The 17,494-nt window shown below is 47.4% G+C and overlaps 1 protein-coding gene across 1 annotated transcript; it reads right to left on the bottom strand.

The window, feature by feature from the left end:
• Positions 1-4,172: 4,172 nt before the first annotated feature.
• Positions 4,173-17,216, bottom strand: atp1b2a (ATPase Na+/K+ transporting subunit beta 2a). Its single transcript, XM_070854285.1, has 8 exons — positions 17,110-17,216; positions 8,087-8,215; positions 7,536-7,640; positions 7,230-7,309; positions 6,622-6,747; positions 5,446-5,505; positions 4,508-4,603; positions 4,173-4,337 (listed from the first exon to the last, which is right to left on the bottom strand). The coding sequence occupies exons 1-8, from the start codon at positions 17,213-17,215 to the stop codon at positions 4,173-4,175; spliced, it is 867 nt and encodes a 288-aa protein (XP_070710386.1). The 5' UTR covers position 17,216.
• Positions 17,217-17,494: the final 278 nt, after the last annotated feature.

Raw genomic sequence — 17,494 nt, 5'->3', positions numbered from 1 at the left:
TGTGGTAGTGGTCGCACCTTAGTTGTGTGGTAGTGGTCGGACCTTAGGTGTGTGGTAGTGGTCGGGCCTTAGGTGTGTGGGTCGCGGTCGGACCTTAGGTGTGTGGTAGTGGTCGGACCTTAGTTGTGTGGTAGCGGTCAGACCTTAGGTGTGTGGGTAGCGGTCAGGCCTTAGGTGTGTGGTAGTGGTCGGGCCTTAGGTGTGTGGTAGTGGTCAGGCGTTAGGTGTGTGGTAGTGGTCGGGCCTTAGGTGTGTGGTAGTGGTCAGGCCTTAGGTGTGTGGTAGTGGTCAGACCTTAGGTGTGTGGGTAGTGGTGGGGCCTTAGGTGTGTGGTAGCGGTCAGGCCTTAGGTGTGTGGTAGCGGTCAGGCCTTAGGTGTGTGGTAGCGGTCAGGCCTTAGGTGTGTGGTAGTGGTCAGGCCTTAGGTGTGTGGGTAGTGGTCAGGCCTTAGGTGTGTGGGTAGTGGTCAGGCCTTAGGTGTGTGGGTAGTGGTCAGGCCTTAGGTGTGTGGGTAGCGGTCAGGCCTTAGGTGTGTGGTAGTGGTCAGGCCTTGGGTGTGTGGGTAGTGGTCAGGCCTTAGGTGTGTGGTAGTGGTCAGGCCTTAGGTGTGTGGTAGTGGTCAGGCCTTAGGTGTGTGGTAGCGGTCAGGCCTTAGGTGTGTGGTAGCGGTCAGGCCTTAGGTGTGTGGGTAGTGGTCAGGCCTTAGGTGTGTGGTAGTGGTCAGACCTTAGGTGTGTCCTCTTCCACCTCCTCTCCTGTAGTTAGAGGAGAGAGGGCCTTCTCCACCTCCTCCTCTCCTGTAGTTAGAGGAGAGAGGGCCTCCTCCACCTCCTCCTCCTCCACCTCCTCCCTGTAGCTGCTCTCGTCCCTGGTAGTGATCAGTCCTTCCACTGTGTCGTCTGCAGATGTAATTATTGTGTTTGGGGGGTGGTGCAGTCAGAGTAGAGTAGTGGACTCAGCACACAGCCCTGGGGGGCACCGGTGCTGAGAGGCAGGCTGGAGAAAAGGTGTGGGCCGAGTCGGTTGGATAAGAAGTCTCTGATCCACGTGCACAGGGAGCTGCTGGACCCTCCCACCGCCGAGGGGGGCCAGTGGGTCTATTTGTTCTGTACGCATGCTGCTGGTCCAGATCAGAGTGGATTTTATGTTTTAGAGACAGTCTTTTAAAACACTTGGTGGTGATGAGTGAGTGCTGCGGGTCTGAAGTCATTTAAAGTGCTGATGATGCTGGTTTGGGTTAGTTAGGTTAGTTAGGTTAGCTAGGTTAGTTAGGTTAGTTGGGTTAGTTAGGTTAGTTAGGTCAGTTGGGTTAGTTAGGTTAGTTGGGTTAGGTAGGTTAGCTAGGTTAGTTAGGTTAGCTAGGTTAGTTGGGTTAGTTGGGTTAGGTAGGTTAGTTAGGTTAGTTAGGTTAGTTGGGTTAGGTAGGTTAGTTGGGTTAGTTAGGTCAGTTGGGTTAGTTAGGTTAGTGTGAACACTGGAGTTCTGGTGGCAGGTTTAAGGCAGGTGGGAACGGTGGCTTGGGACAGAGACAGGTTGAACATTTGGTCTCTGATGGATCTCCCTGGGATCCATCTGCCCCCAGCTGTCTGGATACACGCCTCAGCTGTTGCTTCTTAAAGGTCAGGATGTCTCCGATGTCAGCAGGTGGAGGTGCAGCTCCGTCAGCCTCAGTCGTTTCAAAGCTTGTGAAGAAAAGGTGGAGCTTCTCTACCAAGGACGCATTGCTGTCTGTCTGATCCCCCTGGATCCTCTCTGTGTGCAGCGTTAGCCCACTTGATGCCTGGTTACACTGTGCTGTTCTTTGCTGCCTCATCTGAAGGCTGTCGCTCCTTCAGGAGCAGCCATGGAGATCTGGACTCTGGTCTGACGCTGCACTGGTTACCTTAAGTCCATGTTGTGGTGTTTTCAGTCAAAATCAAAATCAAACCAGAGCCGCTAAATGGGAAGGCGTGTCCAAACTTCATGGTACCACATGTGGTTTGTGTGTCCATGAGCATCAGTCACAAGAAGAATCTGAAACTAGTTGTGAAGTGTTGAATCTCAATGTGTGGATCATGTGACACGTGTTTTCATCCACATCTGTTTTTTCCTCTGACTACTGATGGATGTGCACCTGCTGAGGTTTCTGCTGCTCCATGTTTAAGATGATTCTACTGACAGTAAGAACAGTGATCAGACTGGATCAACGATCACTGTCCTCTTCATTTGATTTATCAGCTGATTAATGCAGCAGGCCAGATCTTCATGGACCAGCAGGAGCGTCTGTGTCAGTTCTTTAATGTTGTAGCATAAGTAGCGACCACTGGGGGGGTCCAGGGCTCCACTGCTGCAGGGCTCCAGTGCTTTGTAGTCTTTGAATCAGGAAGTGTCAGTTTGTAGTCTTTGAATCAGGAAGTGTCACAGTTTGTAGTCTTTGAATCAGGAAGCATCAGTTTGTAGTCTTTGAATCAGGAAGTGTCACAGTTTGTAGTCTTTGAATCAGGAAGCATCACAGCACACAGGCAGGTTGTTTTTTGTAGTTTTTCTGTTTAATTTCTTTGTTTTTTTTTAATTGTCTGTTTAACACAAGGAACATTTCAGGCAGGAGAAATAAACCAATCCCAAACAAGTATCATATGACAACAAACATTAGGACCACCTGATTGGATGGTCACTCTTTGAAGGAAGACGATTGGTGGAGAGCAGTACGGGTGGCGAGGAGCGATTCCACGTGGCACAGTAGAGTGATTGACAGGTGAGGGGATGGTGTGTGAGTCACATGACCTTAGTGTCATGGTAACGGTTGTCATGCTCAGCCCAATGGTGACGATAGTAAACAAAACAAACACGTAAAACGAATCCACAGCAAACAAAAAAAACACGTAATGACTAATCACTTGGTAACTCGTTAACTAACCCACTGACTAACTTCACTAGCTCCTGTTGTTCACTAATTCATCATCAAACCAACTAACAGGCCACTCTGCTGCAGCGACAAGGACAAAAGGGTAAAACAGTCAAACTCAGGACATCAAACATCTACACTGTTGCTATGGCTACTAAAGCTAGCATCTGATTGGCTGTGAACTAACAGGGAGACCAAGGTTTGTTCCTGAAAGGTTCATAAACCAGTTCACAAACCAGATTCTGAACTGGTTTGAGATCTGGTTTATCAGCTGTTCCTGGTCTGGCATTCACAGTCTGTTCTTGTTTCTAAGCTGCTGTGTGATCTGAACTGGTTTGTGGTCCAGTTTGGGTTTAGACTGCTGAACTGGTTTGTGTTTAGACAGTTGAACTGGTTTGTGGTCCAGTTTGTGTTTAGATAGTTGAACTGGTTTGTTGTCCAGTTTGTGTTTAGACTGCTGAACTGGTTCCTGTTCTGGTTTCCGATATGAACGATGGAACTGTATGGTGAGATCGTCTTTGCCAACTGGTTTCTGAACTGGTTTCTCACATCTTTAGTGATGTATGCTGTTTCTGAACCAGGTTCTGGAGCCGGTTGTTGTGGTTCCATGTGGTCTACATTGTCTGCTCAGTTTTGGTTCAGCCTGGATTCCTTTCTACTGCGGCGTGGGATCTAGTTCCTGAACTGGTTTATGGCACTTCTGTCTCTATCCGGTCGTCTCAAACCTGGTTTCTGGTTTGTGGACTGGCTGATGGACTGGTTTTCCAGGATGTGTGAGAACCTGTGGAACGGTTCTGCCTCACCTGATCTAAAGTGTGCTGACCTGAAGAGATGCTGATCAGTTCCAGGAATAAAGGATGTGATGAATGAAAGAGGAGCTGAATGAACAGCGACTGGCTGAAGGTTGATCAGTAGTTTGGTCTTCATGCGGACGGACGTGGTGATGGTGAAGATCCTCCTGCAGCCCGTCCTCAGCGGCAGTGACATCACAGGAAGTGTGTGTGCTGATTGGTCTGTTGCAGGGTCGCTGTGTTAAAACTGCACTGGGACGATCGAGTGTAACTAAAGGAGATGGCAGCTAAATATTCAGACGGTCAGTGAACGCCCCGTGTGTTTGAGGCTCTAACAGGAAGTGACGAGGACTCACTGCATTCAAACAGCGGGTTAGTGCAGCTTTAACGTGTGTGTGTGTGTGTGTGTGTGTGTGTGTGTGTGTGTGTGTGTGTGTGTGTGTGTGTGTGTGTGTGAGTGTGTGTGTGTGTGAGTGTGTGTGTGTGTGTGTGTGTGTCTAGTCATTGTTGATTCGTAGCTTGAAGGAAACTCGCCCGGCGAACTTGTCTCTCTCGCTGCCGGCGCCGAGAGTGTTGGAGGTGATTTTACACTCGACGTTGACGTCCGTGTTCAGGGAGACGTTCAGGAACTTGACGGCCACCAGCGGCTGAGTGTAGTTCACCTGAGACAGGTAACACATCACACACTGCTCAGGAGGATCCACTGACAAGGATCTACTGGATCCACTTAGATAGACTCTACAGGTGTTGAGTGTGTGTGTGTGTGTGTGTGTGTGTGTGTGTGTGTGTGTGTGTGTGTGTGTGTGTGTGTGTGTGTGTGTATGTGTGTTACCTGAGCTTTCTTGCCGTAGTACGGGTAGTACATGAGGTTGAAGGTTCCATTAGGAGGATAATACACCAGAGGTCCGATCTTATCACTGTCCTCCCTCTGCACACACACACACACACACACACACACACAGTCACTGATCAATACCTCGATCAGTAATCAATAACCTGCAGTGATGAACTTCATAAAACACACAGGACAATCAGGACAGTTTCTGTTCATGTTGTATGTTCTAAATCTGCTGCTCTATGTTCCATCACTGTGGTTCTACGTTCTCACGCTGTGGTTCTACGTTGTCACACTGTGGTTCTATGTTGTCACACTGTGGCTCTACGTTGTCACACTGTGGTTCTACGTTCTCGAACTGTGGTTCTACATTGTCACACTGTGGTTCTACGTTCTCAGACTGTGGTTCTACGTTGTCACACTGTGGCTCTATGTTCTCACACTATGGTTCTACGCTCTAATACGGAGTTGGCCCAGCTGATCAGTATTAGGACTGATGGGGACGTCCCTTATTGACGGTTCTATGTTCATTTCTACTGTTCTTACCCACTGATCTGTCCACAGGCAGTGAGACAGTTAGACAGACAGGCAGTGAGACAGTTAGTCGGAAGGCAGTGAGACAGTCAGACAGGCAGTGAGACAGTTAGTCAGACAGGCAGTGGGACAGTTTCAGACAGATGGATAGACAGTGAGACAGGCAGGCAGTCAGACAGTCAGGCTGTCAGACGGTGAGGAAGACAGACAGGCAGTGAAACAGTTAGACGTGCAGGCAGTGAGACAGTTAGTCAGACAGGCAGTGAGACAAATGGTGCAACAGGCAGTGGGACAGTTTCAGACAGATGGATAGACAGTGAGACAGACAGGCAGTCAGACAGTGAGGAAGACAGACAGGCAGTCAGACAGTTAGACATGCAGGCAGTGAGACAGGTTCAGACCTTGGCTCCACAGGTGACATAAGGAGACTGACCATCCTTCCCTGGCAACATACCGATCACCTGGAGAGACAGACAGACAGACAGGTGATCAGTAAAGAACAGTGCAGTCACTGTACAGGTTCTCCGTAGAGCTGCTGGTCCTGACTGAAGCCAGTCTGACTACGACCATGTGACCATGTGACCATGTGTCCATGTGTCCATGTGATCATGTGATCATGTGATCATGTGATCATGTGACCGGCCTCGCCATGATGGCAGCGAGCGTTGCTAGGATACGTCACAAACTTCTCTGATTGTCGGCGATGACATCAGAGAAGAAGAAGAAGAAGAAAGCTGCAGCAGCCTGACAGAAACACTGACGATTCAGTGGGTTCACATCCTGGTCAGCTGGTGGTGATCCACCAGATCTGTCCTGATCCACCAGATCTGTCCTGATCCATCTAAACCACCAGATCTGTCCTGATCCTCCTGCTCTGTCCTGATCCATCTAAACCACCAGATCCGTCCTGATCCATCTGATCTGTCCTGATCCACCAGATCTGTCCTGATCCACCTGCTCTGTCCTGATCCACCTAAACCACCAGATCTGTCCTGATCCACCTGATCTGTCCTGATCCATCTGATTGGTCCTGATCCACCAGATCTGTCCTGATCCACCTGCTCTGTCCTGATCCACCTGATCTGTCCTGATCCATCTAAACCACCAGATCTGTCCTGATCCACCTGATCTGTCCTGATCCACTGGATCTGTCCTGATCCATTTAAACCACCAGATCTGTCCTGATCCACCACTTCTGTCCTGGCCCACCAGATCTGTCCAGATCCATCTAAACCACCAGATCTGTCCTGAGCCACCTGATCTGTCCTGATCCACCAGATCTGTCCTGATCCACCAGATCTGTTTTGATCTACCAGATCTGTCCTGATCCATCTGATCGGTCCTGATGCCCTAACCCATGAGGGACGTTAGCTCGGGGACGTAGCAGCGTTAGCTCACTAGCTAGCAGCTCTGAATGCTTCTTTACCGTCTTCACCACAAACGGAGACTTTAACATTCTGTGACAGTTCAAACTATCTAAACTTTATTCCTCCCTTGTTGTTGACGACGGACACGTTTTTAAAAAATAAGGTCTGGCTGCTCAGAGGTCAGGGGTCAGGGGTCAGAGGTCAACCTACCCGGTTCAGTTTGATGAGCACACAGGGCTGACCTCTGTTGTAACCATAGAAACGATCTGAAATCCCAGAACACTCCTCCAACATCGTCCGGTTAAACTGGCAGGAACGTTTGGGATTGTTCCTGACCTGCAGAGAGAGAGACAGGCAGGGAGAGGGTGAGACAGGCAGGGAGAGAGAGGGTGAGACAGGCAGGGAGAGAGAGAGAGAGACAGGCAGGGAGAAAAAGAGAGAGAGAGACAGGCAGCCAGGGAGAGAGGGTGAGACAGGCAGGGAGAGAGAGAGAGAGACAGGCAGGGAGAGAGAGGGTGAGACAGGCAGGGAGAAAGAGAGAGAGAGAGACAGGCAGGCAGGGAGAGAGGATGAGACAGGCAGGGAGAGAGTGACATAGACAGGGAGAGGGTGAGACAGGCAGGGAGAGAGTGACATAGACAGGGAGAGAGTGAGACAGGCAGGGAGAGAGTGACATAGACAGGGAGAGAGTGAGACAGGCAGGGAGAGAGTGACAGAGACAAAGGTAGAGAATGAGGAAAACAAGTAAAATGGCAGTTACAGAGTGAGAAAGGTAGAGGGTGAGACAGACAGGCAGAGGGTGAGACAGGCAGTGTTACCTCTCCACTGTCCTCCTGAATGAAGTACTGGTCTGGAGGGCAGTTGTCGTTGGTCTGAACCTGATAGCTGTCATTGTACGCTGCAGACAGACAGACAGACAGACAGACAGGCAGGCAGACAGGCAGGCAGGCAGGCAGGCAGGCAGACAGACAGGCAGGCAGGCAGGCAGGCAGGCAGGCAGGCAGGCAGGCAGACAGGCAGGCAGGCAGACAGACAGACAGACAGACAGACAGACAGACAGACAGGAGCATTAGGATGAGGACAGTCTAACTGATGTTACTCTGCATCGTGTCGCTCAGTCTTACGGGACAGGAAGGTGTTCAGGTTGTGGACGAGTTCGTCCCAACTCTCAGTGTCAGAGACGGAGAAACTGATGTCCAGCTGGTTTCCCTTCGGACGGATCATCATCCCTGCACACACACGCACACACCTGCTGGTCAGAGAGTGTGAGAGAGAGAGAGTGTGTGTGTGTGTGTGTGTGTGTGTGTGTGTGTGTGTGTGTGTGTGTGTGAAAGTGTGTGTGTGTGTGTGTGTGTGTGTGTGTGTGTGTGTGAAAGTGTGTGTGTGTGTGAAAGTGTGTGTGTGTGTGTGTGTGTGTGTGTGTGTGAAAGTGTGTGTGTGTGTGTGTGTGTGTGTGTGTGTGAAAGTGTGTGTGTTCAGAGTGTGTGTGTGTGTGTGTGTGTGTGTGTGTGTGTTCAGAGTGTGAGTGTGTGTGTGTGTGTGTTCAGAGTGTGTGTGTGTGTGTGTGTGTGTGTGTTCAGAGTGTGTGTGTGTGTGTGTGTTCAGAGTGTGTGTGTGTGTGTTCAGAGTGTGTGTGTGTGTGTGTGTGTGTGTGTTCAGAGTGTGTGTGTCTCACCTGGAGTGGCCAGCCTGTCCTGCCAGGTGGGCTTGTAGTCGTCCAGTGTGAGCAGCATGATGTACATGGTGAGGACGAACATTCCCGCCAGAAACAGGTAGAAGATCAGGTAGAAGAGCAGGATCAGTCCTGGGGGGGCAGGGGGGGAGGGGGGGAGCAGGAGTTATTATACAGTGCAGTGACATCCTCCCCTCTCCTCCCCTCCCCCCCTCTGCTAATCTAAAAGCCATCTTTATAATCCTCTTGTGTTTACCCCCCCTCCCACTGATGACCTACATTCTGTGTGGATAGAGGGGGAGGGGGGGGGTTATGTGTCAGTGTGTATGAGCTGTGTCTCATCTTCTCATTGGTTATTTCTTTTTTTTTTTTAAACTCTTTATTTATGTTTTTTATTTTCTACAGACAAAAGAACCGACAAAAAACAAAAAGATAACACATGTAGTGGGGCGCTACTGTCAGAATAGAAACCTTACAAATTCAGTGAGTCAGGGGTCTGACTCGTCAATGAGCTACCCTCATCTCCAAAACTCCTGTGTAGCTGTGTGATCAAGGATGAGTTCACCTGCAGATAGATATTTTCAGCCTATTTGTAGAAAGTTACAAAAGATTTGTTCTTCTATTACTGAGTTTATGTTAATGTTTGCAGACTGTATATAAATGAGACAAATCAAGTGAATGTGCATTCAGAGAAGGCTTTTGGCAACCCGCCATGAAAGAGCTTAAGAAGTACTGGTTGGAGATGCCTGAGTTATATAGTGTGACCATTTTTCCCATCTTTTCTCAAATTTGCCCATAGTTAGTCTTAAATAATGAGTCATCCTTTCCATCACATAGATTTCGTTCATAATTTCTCTCCACTGTGTTACAGTTAAAATATCACTCTTCATCCAGTTTCTTGTAATAGTTTTCTGACAGGCCAACAAGATCACTCTGTAGAGGTAGGCGTCCTCCTTACGTACCTCCTCTTTTGCTGGCAGTCCAAAATACATAGTCCCTGGATCGTTTCATATTTTGTAGCAAAATATTTCCTCCATTACTTTTGCAATATTCTCCCAAAAAGGTCTTACATTTGAACAGGTCCAGAATATATGAGAATGACTGGCATCCTTACTACCACATAGTCTCCAGCACGGTTGTAAAATTTTGAGCTGCTTACTTTTGATATGTGGTGTAATAAAATATCTAATTATGTTTTTCCAGCCGTATTCCCTCCACTGTCTGGAGCTGGAGAATGCCAGTCATCCTCTGACAGTTTAAGTTGTAATTCAGCTTCCCACTTTTGTTTTACATATATGGAGTTATACCCATTACTATTGTGTAGACATTTGTATAGTTTGGATACAATTTTTGATGGCAATCTTCTGAAAGCCCCTGTCACCATTTCAATTAGTTCACTGCCCTCTTTTGAAAAGTGAGTCCTTATGTCTGAGTTGAAAAAGTGTCTTAATTTGAAGTACCTAAACAGGTTTGAGTTATTTAAGTTAAATTCGACTTTTACTTTCTCAAAAGATTTAAACATTCTCCCTTCAGTTAGGGTACACACGGCTGTGATTCCCTTTTCCACCCATCTTTTAAAGGTATTGTCAAGCTGACCACTTCTAAATTTAGGGGAATGTAGGGGCCATACCAACAGTTTACAGTCTCCTTCCAACTTGGATTTATTCACTATGTCCCACCAAATCTTAAGGGTTGTTTCAATTATAGGATTTACCTCTTTAGGCCGTGCACAATCTTTATCACCAAGTCTCGATTGAGGTTGGCATGTATCATAGTTAAGTTCGATATGTTTCCATTTGGAATAATATTCTTCTGCGCACCAATTAATCACATATCTCAACTGAGCAGCTAAGAAGTATTCCTTTAAATTTGGGAGGGAAAGACCTCCTTTCTTTTTCTCAAGTTGAAGCGTTTTAAACCTTACTCTTGGTTTTGAACCCTTCCAAATAAACCTACTCACTTGTTTATCCCATTTAGCAAACTGTGCATCTGGAATATGGACTGGTAAAGAGTTGAATAAATACATCAACCAAGGCAATACATTCATTTTTATCACCTCTATTCTTGAGCTGAGATCTAGAACCAAGTTTGTCCATTTTGTCAAGTCTTTTTGGATTTCTGTATTTATTTTGCCATAATTAACTTCATATAATGTATTAAATTCTTTAGTCAAATTTACCCCTAAATATTTTATTTGATCTGAATCCCATGCAAGTTTGTATTTTTGTCTAATTAGTTCGGCTGGTCTATAATTAATACATAGTATTTGAGTTTTTGTAACATTTAATTTATATCCAGATAATTTACCAAAGTCTTTAAAAATGTTTAGAAGTTTAGGGAATGACTCATCAGGGTTTTGGAGGTATATTATAATATCATCTGCAAAGAGGCCTATTCTTTGTTCTTCTTTAGCTACTATTACTCCTTTCAGCTCTGACGTTTGCCGTATATGCTGTGCCAAGGGCTCTATATACAAGGCAAAGAGGACGGGGCTTAAACAGCAGCCCTGCCTAGAACCTCTAAAGAGCCCAAAACTATCAGACAGGTCGCCGTTTATTTTGATTCTTGCCTGTGGCTCGTTATACAAGGCTTTTATGCACTGAATTAAGGTATCATTAAATCCCATTCGCTTCAAAATTGCAAAGAGATAGGTCCAGCAGACCCGATCAAAAGCCTTTTCCGCATCAAGGCTGACTAAAGCTGTGGCAATGTTTTGTTTTTTAGCTTCATGAATTATATGTAATGTCCGTCGTATGTTGTCCTGTGTTTGACGTCCCTTTATAAATCCCGTTTGGTCTTCGTCTATTAATTCAGGATGAAACTCTAATCTTCTAGCATCTCATTGGTTATTTCTATCTTGTGATTATTGATCACTTATTACCCATCAGTGAATCCTGATTGGCAGGTTCACCCTGAATATAACCCTGTAGGTAACCATAGCAACAGTGCTGATGCTCCATGACTGCTTCCTCACCGTCCCTCCCCAGGAAGGATTTCACCCTCTGTCTCCTTCAGGACTCCATCAAGCACATTGTGGTCTGTTCTAACTTCTCCAGGACCTCTAAGACCTGCTCAAGCTCCCAGGGACGTCTGAAGGGCCCCCAGATCCTGGGGGGTCCCTTCCTGGTCCTGGATCTGTGTGTGTACCTGGAGTCTGCTGGGAGCTAAACTTGTTAGAGAGTGAATGTTATCAGATGTGTCCTCTGCTGCAGATGAGATGGTTCATCTAACAGGATCACATCGGTGAGCTCCTGATCCACATGGGTCCTGGTCCTGGTCTGACCACCGCGCTGTTAGCGACCCATGTAGCTCTGGTTAAATACTTGTGTAGAGACATATGTCTCCAAGTCTACCACTGCAGAGTCACCGCATGTCTACCACTGCAGTCACTGCATGTCTACCACTGCAGTCACTGCACGTCTACCACTGCAGTCACTGCACGTCTCAACCCGTGTTCTCTGAGCACCTGCACTGTAGCAGTGAAAAGCATTTACCAAATGCATGTGGAGGAATATTATAATTAATGTTGTATTCTGCAGAAGATGATCCACTGCACACTTCAGGTCTACCACTGCAGAGTCACTGCACTGAAAATCCTCAGGAGCAGACAGATAAACTGTCCCTGAAAACCAACTCATCATGTGACCTTCAGAGTGAAACTAAGTACAAAGAGATGGAACTAATTCATTCAAATGTTGTACTGTTCCTTTAAGGTGATGTCAAAGGGGGTCCTCACAAATACATTAATACACGTGTGTGTGTGTGTGTGCGTGTGTGCGTGTGCGGATAGATTACAGTCCAATCAACCTCGTCTGTCTGCTTAATCCAGATTAACACACACACACACACACACACACACAGTACCGCTGCTCTCTGATGTCTCACTTCACTTTATTGTGTGTGTGCATCAGTGTGTATGTTAGCACACTGTGAGTCCTTCACTCTGTCAAGGCCAGGCTTCCACTGCTCTGGTGCATGATGGGAAATATGACATCATCAGAGCATAGTTATGTAAAATCTGAGCAGACTTCAGATCAGTGAAACACTGAGGGATAGTTTATCACCAGTGTATCACCAGTTTACCACCAGTTTATCGCCAGTTTACCACCAGTTTATTGACAGTTTACCACCAGTGTATCACCAGTTTACCATCAGTTTACCATCAGTTTACCACCAGTTTATCGCCAGTTTACCACCAGTGTATCACCAGTTTACCATCAGTTTACCACCACTTTATCACCAGTTTACCACCAGTTTATCACAAGTTTATCACCAGTTTATTGCCAGTTTATCACAAGTTTATCACCAGTTTATCGCCAGTTTACCACCAGTTTATTGCCAGTTTACTACCAGTTTACCACCAGTTTATCACCAGTTTATCGCCAGTTTACTACCAGTGCATCACCAGTTTACCACCAGTTTACTACCAGGTTACCACCAGTGTATCACCAGACAGACAGCGGATCAGACAGACAGGTTGGTTTGTATTAAGGTGTAGTTAATAATGAAAACCTGCCATTGACCATCTAGTTCAGTTGAAAGTCTCCGTTCCTTTATGAGTGTAACTGTCTCAGAAACGATGACCTCGTCCCAGCGAGCTGACTTGACCTTGACTTGACTTGACCTTGACTTGACTTGACCTTGACTTGACCTTGACTTGATCTCTCTTCTCTGCCAGCAGCAGGTTCCAAAGTGACATTGTGTTCATGCTGTGCAGAGCTACTGAAGGCAGCTTCTCTTTGGCTTTTCATCAGCTGACACACTGGACATCTAAACTATTAAAAGGTGCTGTTTTCTTCAGCGTTTTTAGTGCCGAGGACATTTCACCAAAACAAGTCACCAACCAACGCTAAGATTACAGTATCTGGGCTTAGCGCTGCCCACAACAACTGTGATTGGTTTAAAGAGGTTCAAAGAGGGCAGAGTGTTTCTCATGTGGAGACACTGCAGGGCTGGTATGGACACTAATCTGCTGTAAGCTGCTCCACGTTCTCCACAGCGATGACGGCGACAAACCAACCAAAACCAGGACCACACTAAAACCAGAGAGCAGCCAGAACCTGATCTGTCCTGCCTGCAGCCTGGACCACGTTCCTTCATTCATCTCCTCCAGCACATGGTCCATCATTCATTCATCTCCTGGAGCACATGGTCCATCCTTCATTCATCTCCTCCAGCACATGGTCCATCCTTCATTCATCTCCTCCAGCACATGGTCCATCATTCATTCATCTCCTGGAGCACATGGTCCATCATTCATTCATCTCCTCCAGCACATGGTCCATCCTTCATTCATCTCCTCCAGCACATGGTCCATCATTCATTCATCTCCTCCAGCACATGGTCCATCCTTCATTCATCTCCTCCAGCACATGGTCCATCCTTCATTCATCTCCTCCAGCACATGGTCCATCCTTCATTCATCTCCTCGAGCACATGGTCCATCATTCATTCATCTCCTCCAGCACATGGTCCATCCTTCATTCATCTCCTCGAGCACATGGTCCATCATTCATTCATCTCCTCCAGCACATGGTCCATCATTCATTCATCTCCTCCAGCACATGGTCCATCATTCATTCATCTCCTCCAGCACATGGTCCATCATTCATTCATCTCCTCCAGCACATGGTCCATCATTCATTCATCTCCTCCAGCACATGGTCCATCATTCATTCATCTCCTCCAGCACATGGTCCATCATTCATTCATCTCCTCCAGCACATGGTCCATCCTTCATCTCCTCCAGCACATGGTCCATCCTTCATTCATCTCCTCCAGCACATGGTCCATCCTTCATCTCCTCCAGCACATGGTCCATCCTTCATTCATCTCCTCCAGCACATGGTCCATCATTCATTCATCTCCTCCAGCACATGGTCCATCATTCATTCATCTCCTCCAGCACATGGTCCATCATTCATTCATCTCCTCCAGCACATGGTCCATCATTCATTCATCTCCTCCAGCACATGGTCCATCATTCATTCATCTCCTCCAGCACATGGTCCACCCTTCATCTCCTCCAGCACATGGTCCATCATTCATTCATCTCCTCCAGCACATGGTCCATCATTCATTCATCTCCTCCAGCACATGGTCCATCCTTCATTCATCTCCTCCAGCACATGGTCCATCATTCATTCATCTCCTCCAGCACATGGTCCATCATTCATTCATCTCCTCCAGCACATGGTCCACCCTTCATCTCCTCCAGCACATGGTCCATCCTTCATTCATCTCCTGGAGCACATGGTCCATCCTTCATTCATCTCCTCCAGCACATGGTCCATCATTCATTCATCTCCTCCAGCACATGGTCCATCCTTCATCTCCTCCAGCACATGGTCCATCCTTCATTCATCTCCTGGAGCACATGGTCCATGTAGCAGATGTTCTGACGTTCTGCTGAAAGGTTCCTGCAGAACCCTGTGAGAGCAGCTACAGCACTTATCAGTCTTTACCATGAAACCTCTAAACGTCCGTCTCAGACAGTCACTGGCCCACAGAGGTCCTGACCAATCAACGGCCTCCGGTGGTGATCATCAAAACCTTTGATTACTTTTGGAGTTCAACATATTGATTAATCGACTAATTGTTGCTGCAGTTTTTTTATCAAGTCCGATCATGTTTTTAAACCTCATTGTCAGAAATAGAGTCTCTGTCTCTCTCCAACCTCCACCCAACATGGAGTCCTCCTGTTAAAGGGGAGTTCCTCCTCCCGTTAAAGGGGAGTTCCTCCTCTCGTTAAAGGGGAGTTCTTCCTCCCGTTAAAGGGGAGTCCCTCCTCCCGTTAAAGGGGAGTTCTTCCTCTCGTTAAAGGGGAGTCCCTCCTCCCGTTAAAGGGGAGTTCTTCCTACCGTTAAAGGGGAGTTCCTCCTCCCGTTAAAGGGGAGTTCTTCCTCCACTGTGTCCTAATCTAATCTCTGAGCTGCTCTGTGGGGATTCTTGAATCCTTCCTGTTGAATTCCTGAATCTTTGGTCTCTGAATGAAAGAGTTTGTTTGTTCATCCAGGAGAATGAAGTGAAATGATCTCTGCTCTCTTTTCTGTTAGCAGGGTCTCTCTCTCTCTCTCGCTCTGTCAGTGTCAGTGATGCTCGCTCGTCCTCTGTCAGCCATGTCCTGCCTGAAGGTCACTCTCTCTCTCTCCCTAATCTCTCTCTCTCAAAGGAGACTGGCTGAATTACACAGACAACAGGACGGGTGTGTGTGTGTGCTGCAGTACACACACACACACACACACACACACACACACACACACCGTGCGGCATCTTTAAACTCTAGCTTTGATGAGCAGCCTCTTGGATTCTTCTTCTGAGCTTCATTCAGATGGTTTTTCTTCTTTGTGTCTCTTTGGATTTAAAGGGTCAGTCCAGCTCAGGCCCCTCCCCAACTGTGATGTCACAGTGTCTGCAGTCTCCTTAGCATTAGCATTAGCATTAGCGAACCTGCTATGAACCCAGCGTCCTGACGGAGACGAGAAACATCTATAGAGTAGAACGCTTCTGTTTACTCGGCACAGCGGGCGCCTGAACACTACAGTACCCATGAGCCTCAGCTGTCACTGCCATGGAACCACAGGTGTGAATCACACCTGGAGCCATTTCACATCCTGAACGGAGCTCTGTGATTGGCTGCCTGCTAGAGAACTGCACCATGGGAGTCTGAGTAAGTGTGTGTGTGTGAGTGAGTGAGTGAGTGTGTGTGAGTGTGTGTGTGTGAGTGTGAGAGTGTGTTAGAGTGTGTGTGTGAGAGTGTGTGTGTATGTGTGTGTGTGTGTGAGAGTGTGTGTGTGTGAGAGTGTGTGTGAGAGTGTGTGTGTGTGACAGTGTGTGTTAGAGTGTATGTGTGAGAGTGTGTGTGAGAGTGTGTGTGTGAGAGTGTGTTAGAGTGTGTGAGAGTGTGTGTGTGAGAGTGTGTGTTAGAGTGTGTGTGTGAGAGTGTGTTAGAGTGTGTGTGTGAGAGTGTGTGTGTGAGAGTGTGTTAGAGTGTGTGTGAGAGTGTGTGTTAGAGTGTGTGTGTGAGAGTGTGTGTGTGAGAGTGTGTTAGAGTGTGTGTTAGAGTGTGTGTTAGAGTGTGTGTCTGAGAGTGTGTGTGTGAGAGTGTGTTAGAGTGTGTGTGTGAGAGTGTGTGTGTGAGAGTGTGTGTGTGTGTGAGAGTGTGTTAGAGTGTGTGTGAGAGTGTGTGTTAGAGTGTGTGTGTGAGAGTGTGTGTGTGAGAGTGTGTTAGAGTGTGTGTGTGAGAGTGTGTTAGAGTGTGTGTTAGAGTGTGTGTTAGAGTGTGTGTGAGAGTGTGTGTTAGAGTGTGTGTGTGAGAGTGTGTTAGAGTGTGTGTGTGAGAGTGTGTTAGAGTGTGTGTGAGAGTGTGTGTTAGAGTGTGTGTGTGAGAGTGTGTTAGAGTGTGTGTTAGAGTGTGTGTGTGAGAGTGTGTTAGAGTGTGTGTGAGAGTGTGTGTTAGAGTGTGTGTGTGAGAGTGTGTGTGTGAGAGTGTGTTAGAGTGTGTGTGTGAGAGTGTGTTAGAGTGTGTGTTAGAGTGTGTGTTAGAGTGTGTGTGAGAGTGTGTGTTAGAGTGTGTGTGTGAGAGTGTGTTAGAGTGTGTGTGTGAGAGTGTGTTAGAGTGTGTGTGAGAGTGTGTGTTAGAGTGTGTGTGTGAGAGTGTGTTAGAGTGTGTGTTAGAGTGTGTGTGTGAGAGTGTGTTAGAGTGTGTGTGAGAGTGTGTGTTAGAGTGTGTGTTAGAGTGTGTGTGTGAGAGTGTGTTAGAGTGTGTGTGAGAGTGTGTTAGAGTGTGTGTTAGAGTGTGTGTGTGAGAGTGTGTTAGAGTGTGTGTTAGAGTGTGTTAGAGTGTGTGTGTGAGAGAATATTTCTCCTTGTTGACAAACATTAATAGTCCAGTGTTGATGTTGATGATGATAATAATAATAATAATAATAACAATAATAATAATGACATCACTGATGGAAAGAGGCAGAGACCCCCACTGGGGGGAGTAACGGAGAGTAACGGAGAGTAACGGAGGTCAGACTCACCCCAGCTGGAGGCGGTTCGGCCCATCAGCTCGTGGGTTCTCGGGTTCCAGAAGAATTCCCGCCACTCTCCGGAGCCCTTTCGGTCCTGCTCCTTGGTGCCGGACATGATGGAGCGGAGGATGAGGAGGATGAGGAGGATGAAGATGGAGGCTGCTCTGTGGGCTCAGACGGCGCGCGCTGTTCCCGCTGTGACGGCACGAGCTTCCCGCCGCTGCTCCGATCAAACGATCAGTGTGGATGAATCGATCCGGAAGATCGATGCTGACCGGCGGGATCAGAGAGACAGGCAGAGAGAGAGACGGGACGGACGGACTGCGGTACACCTCCTCCCCCAACACCCTATGACGTCACACATAATGCTCCTTCCTCCGCCAATCACAGAGCG

The sequence above is a fragment of the Pempheris klunzingeri genome, chromosome 23 (genome assembly GCF_042242105.1).
Source record: "Pempheris klunzingeri isolate RE-2024b chromosome 23, fPemKlu1.hap1, whole genome shotgun sequence".
Taxonomy (NCBI): Eukaryota; Metazoa; Chordata; class Actinopteri; order Acropomatiformes; family Pempheridae; genus Pempheris; species Pempheris klunzingeri.
This window is presented reverse-complemented; position numbering and strand designations above follow the sequence as displayed.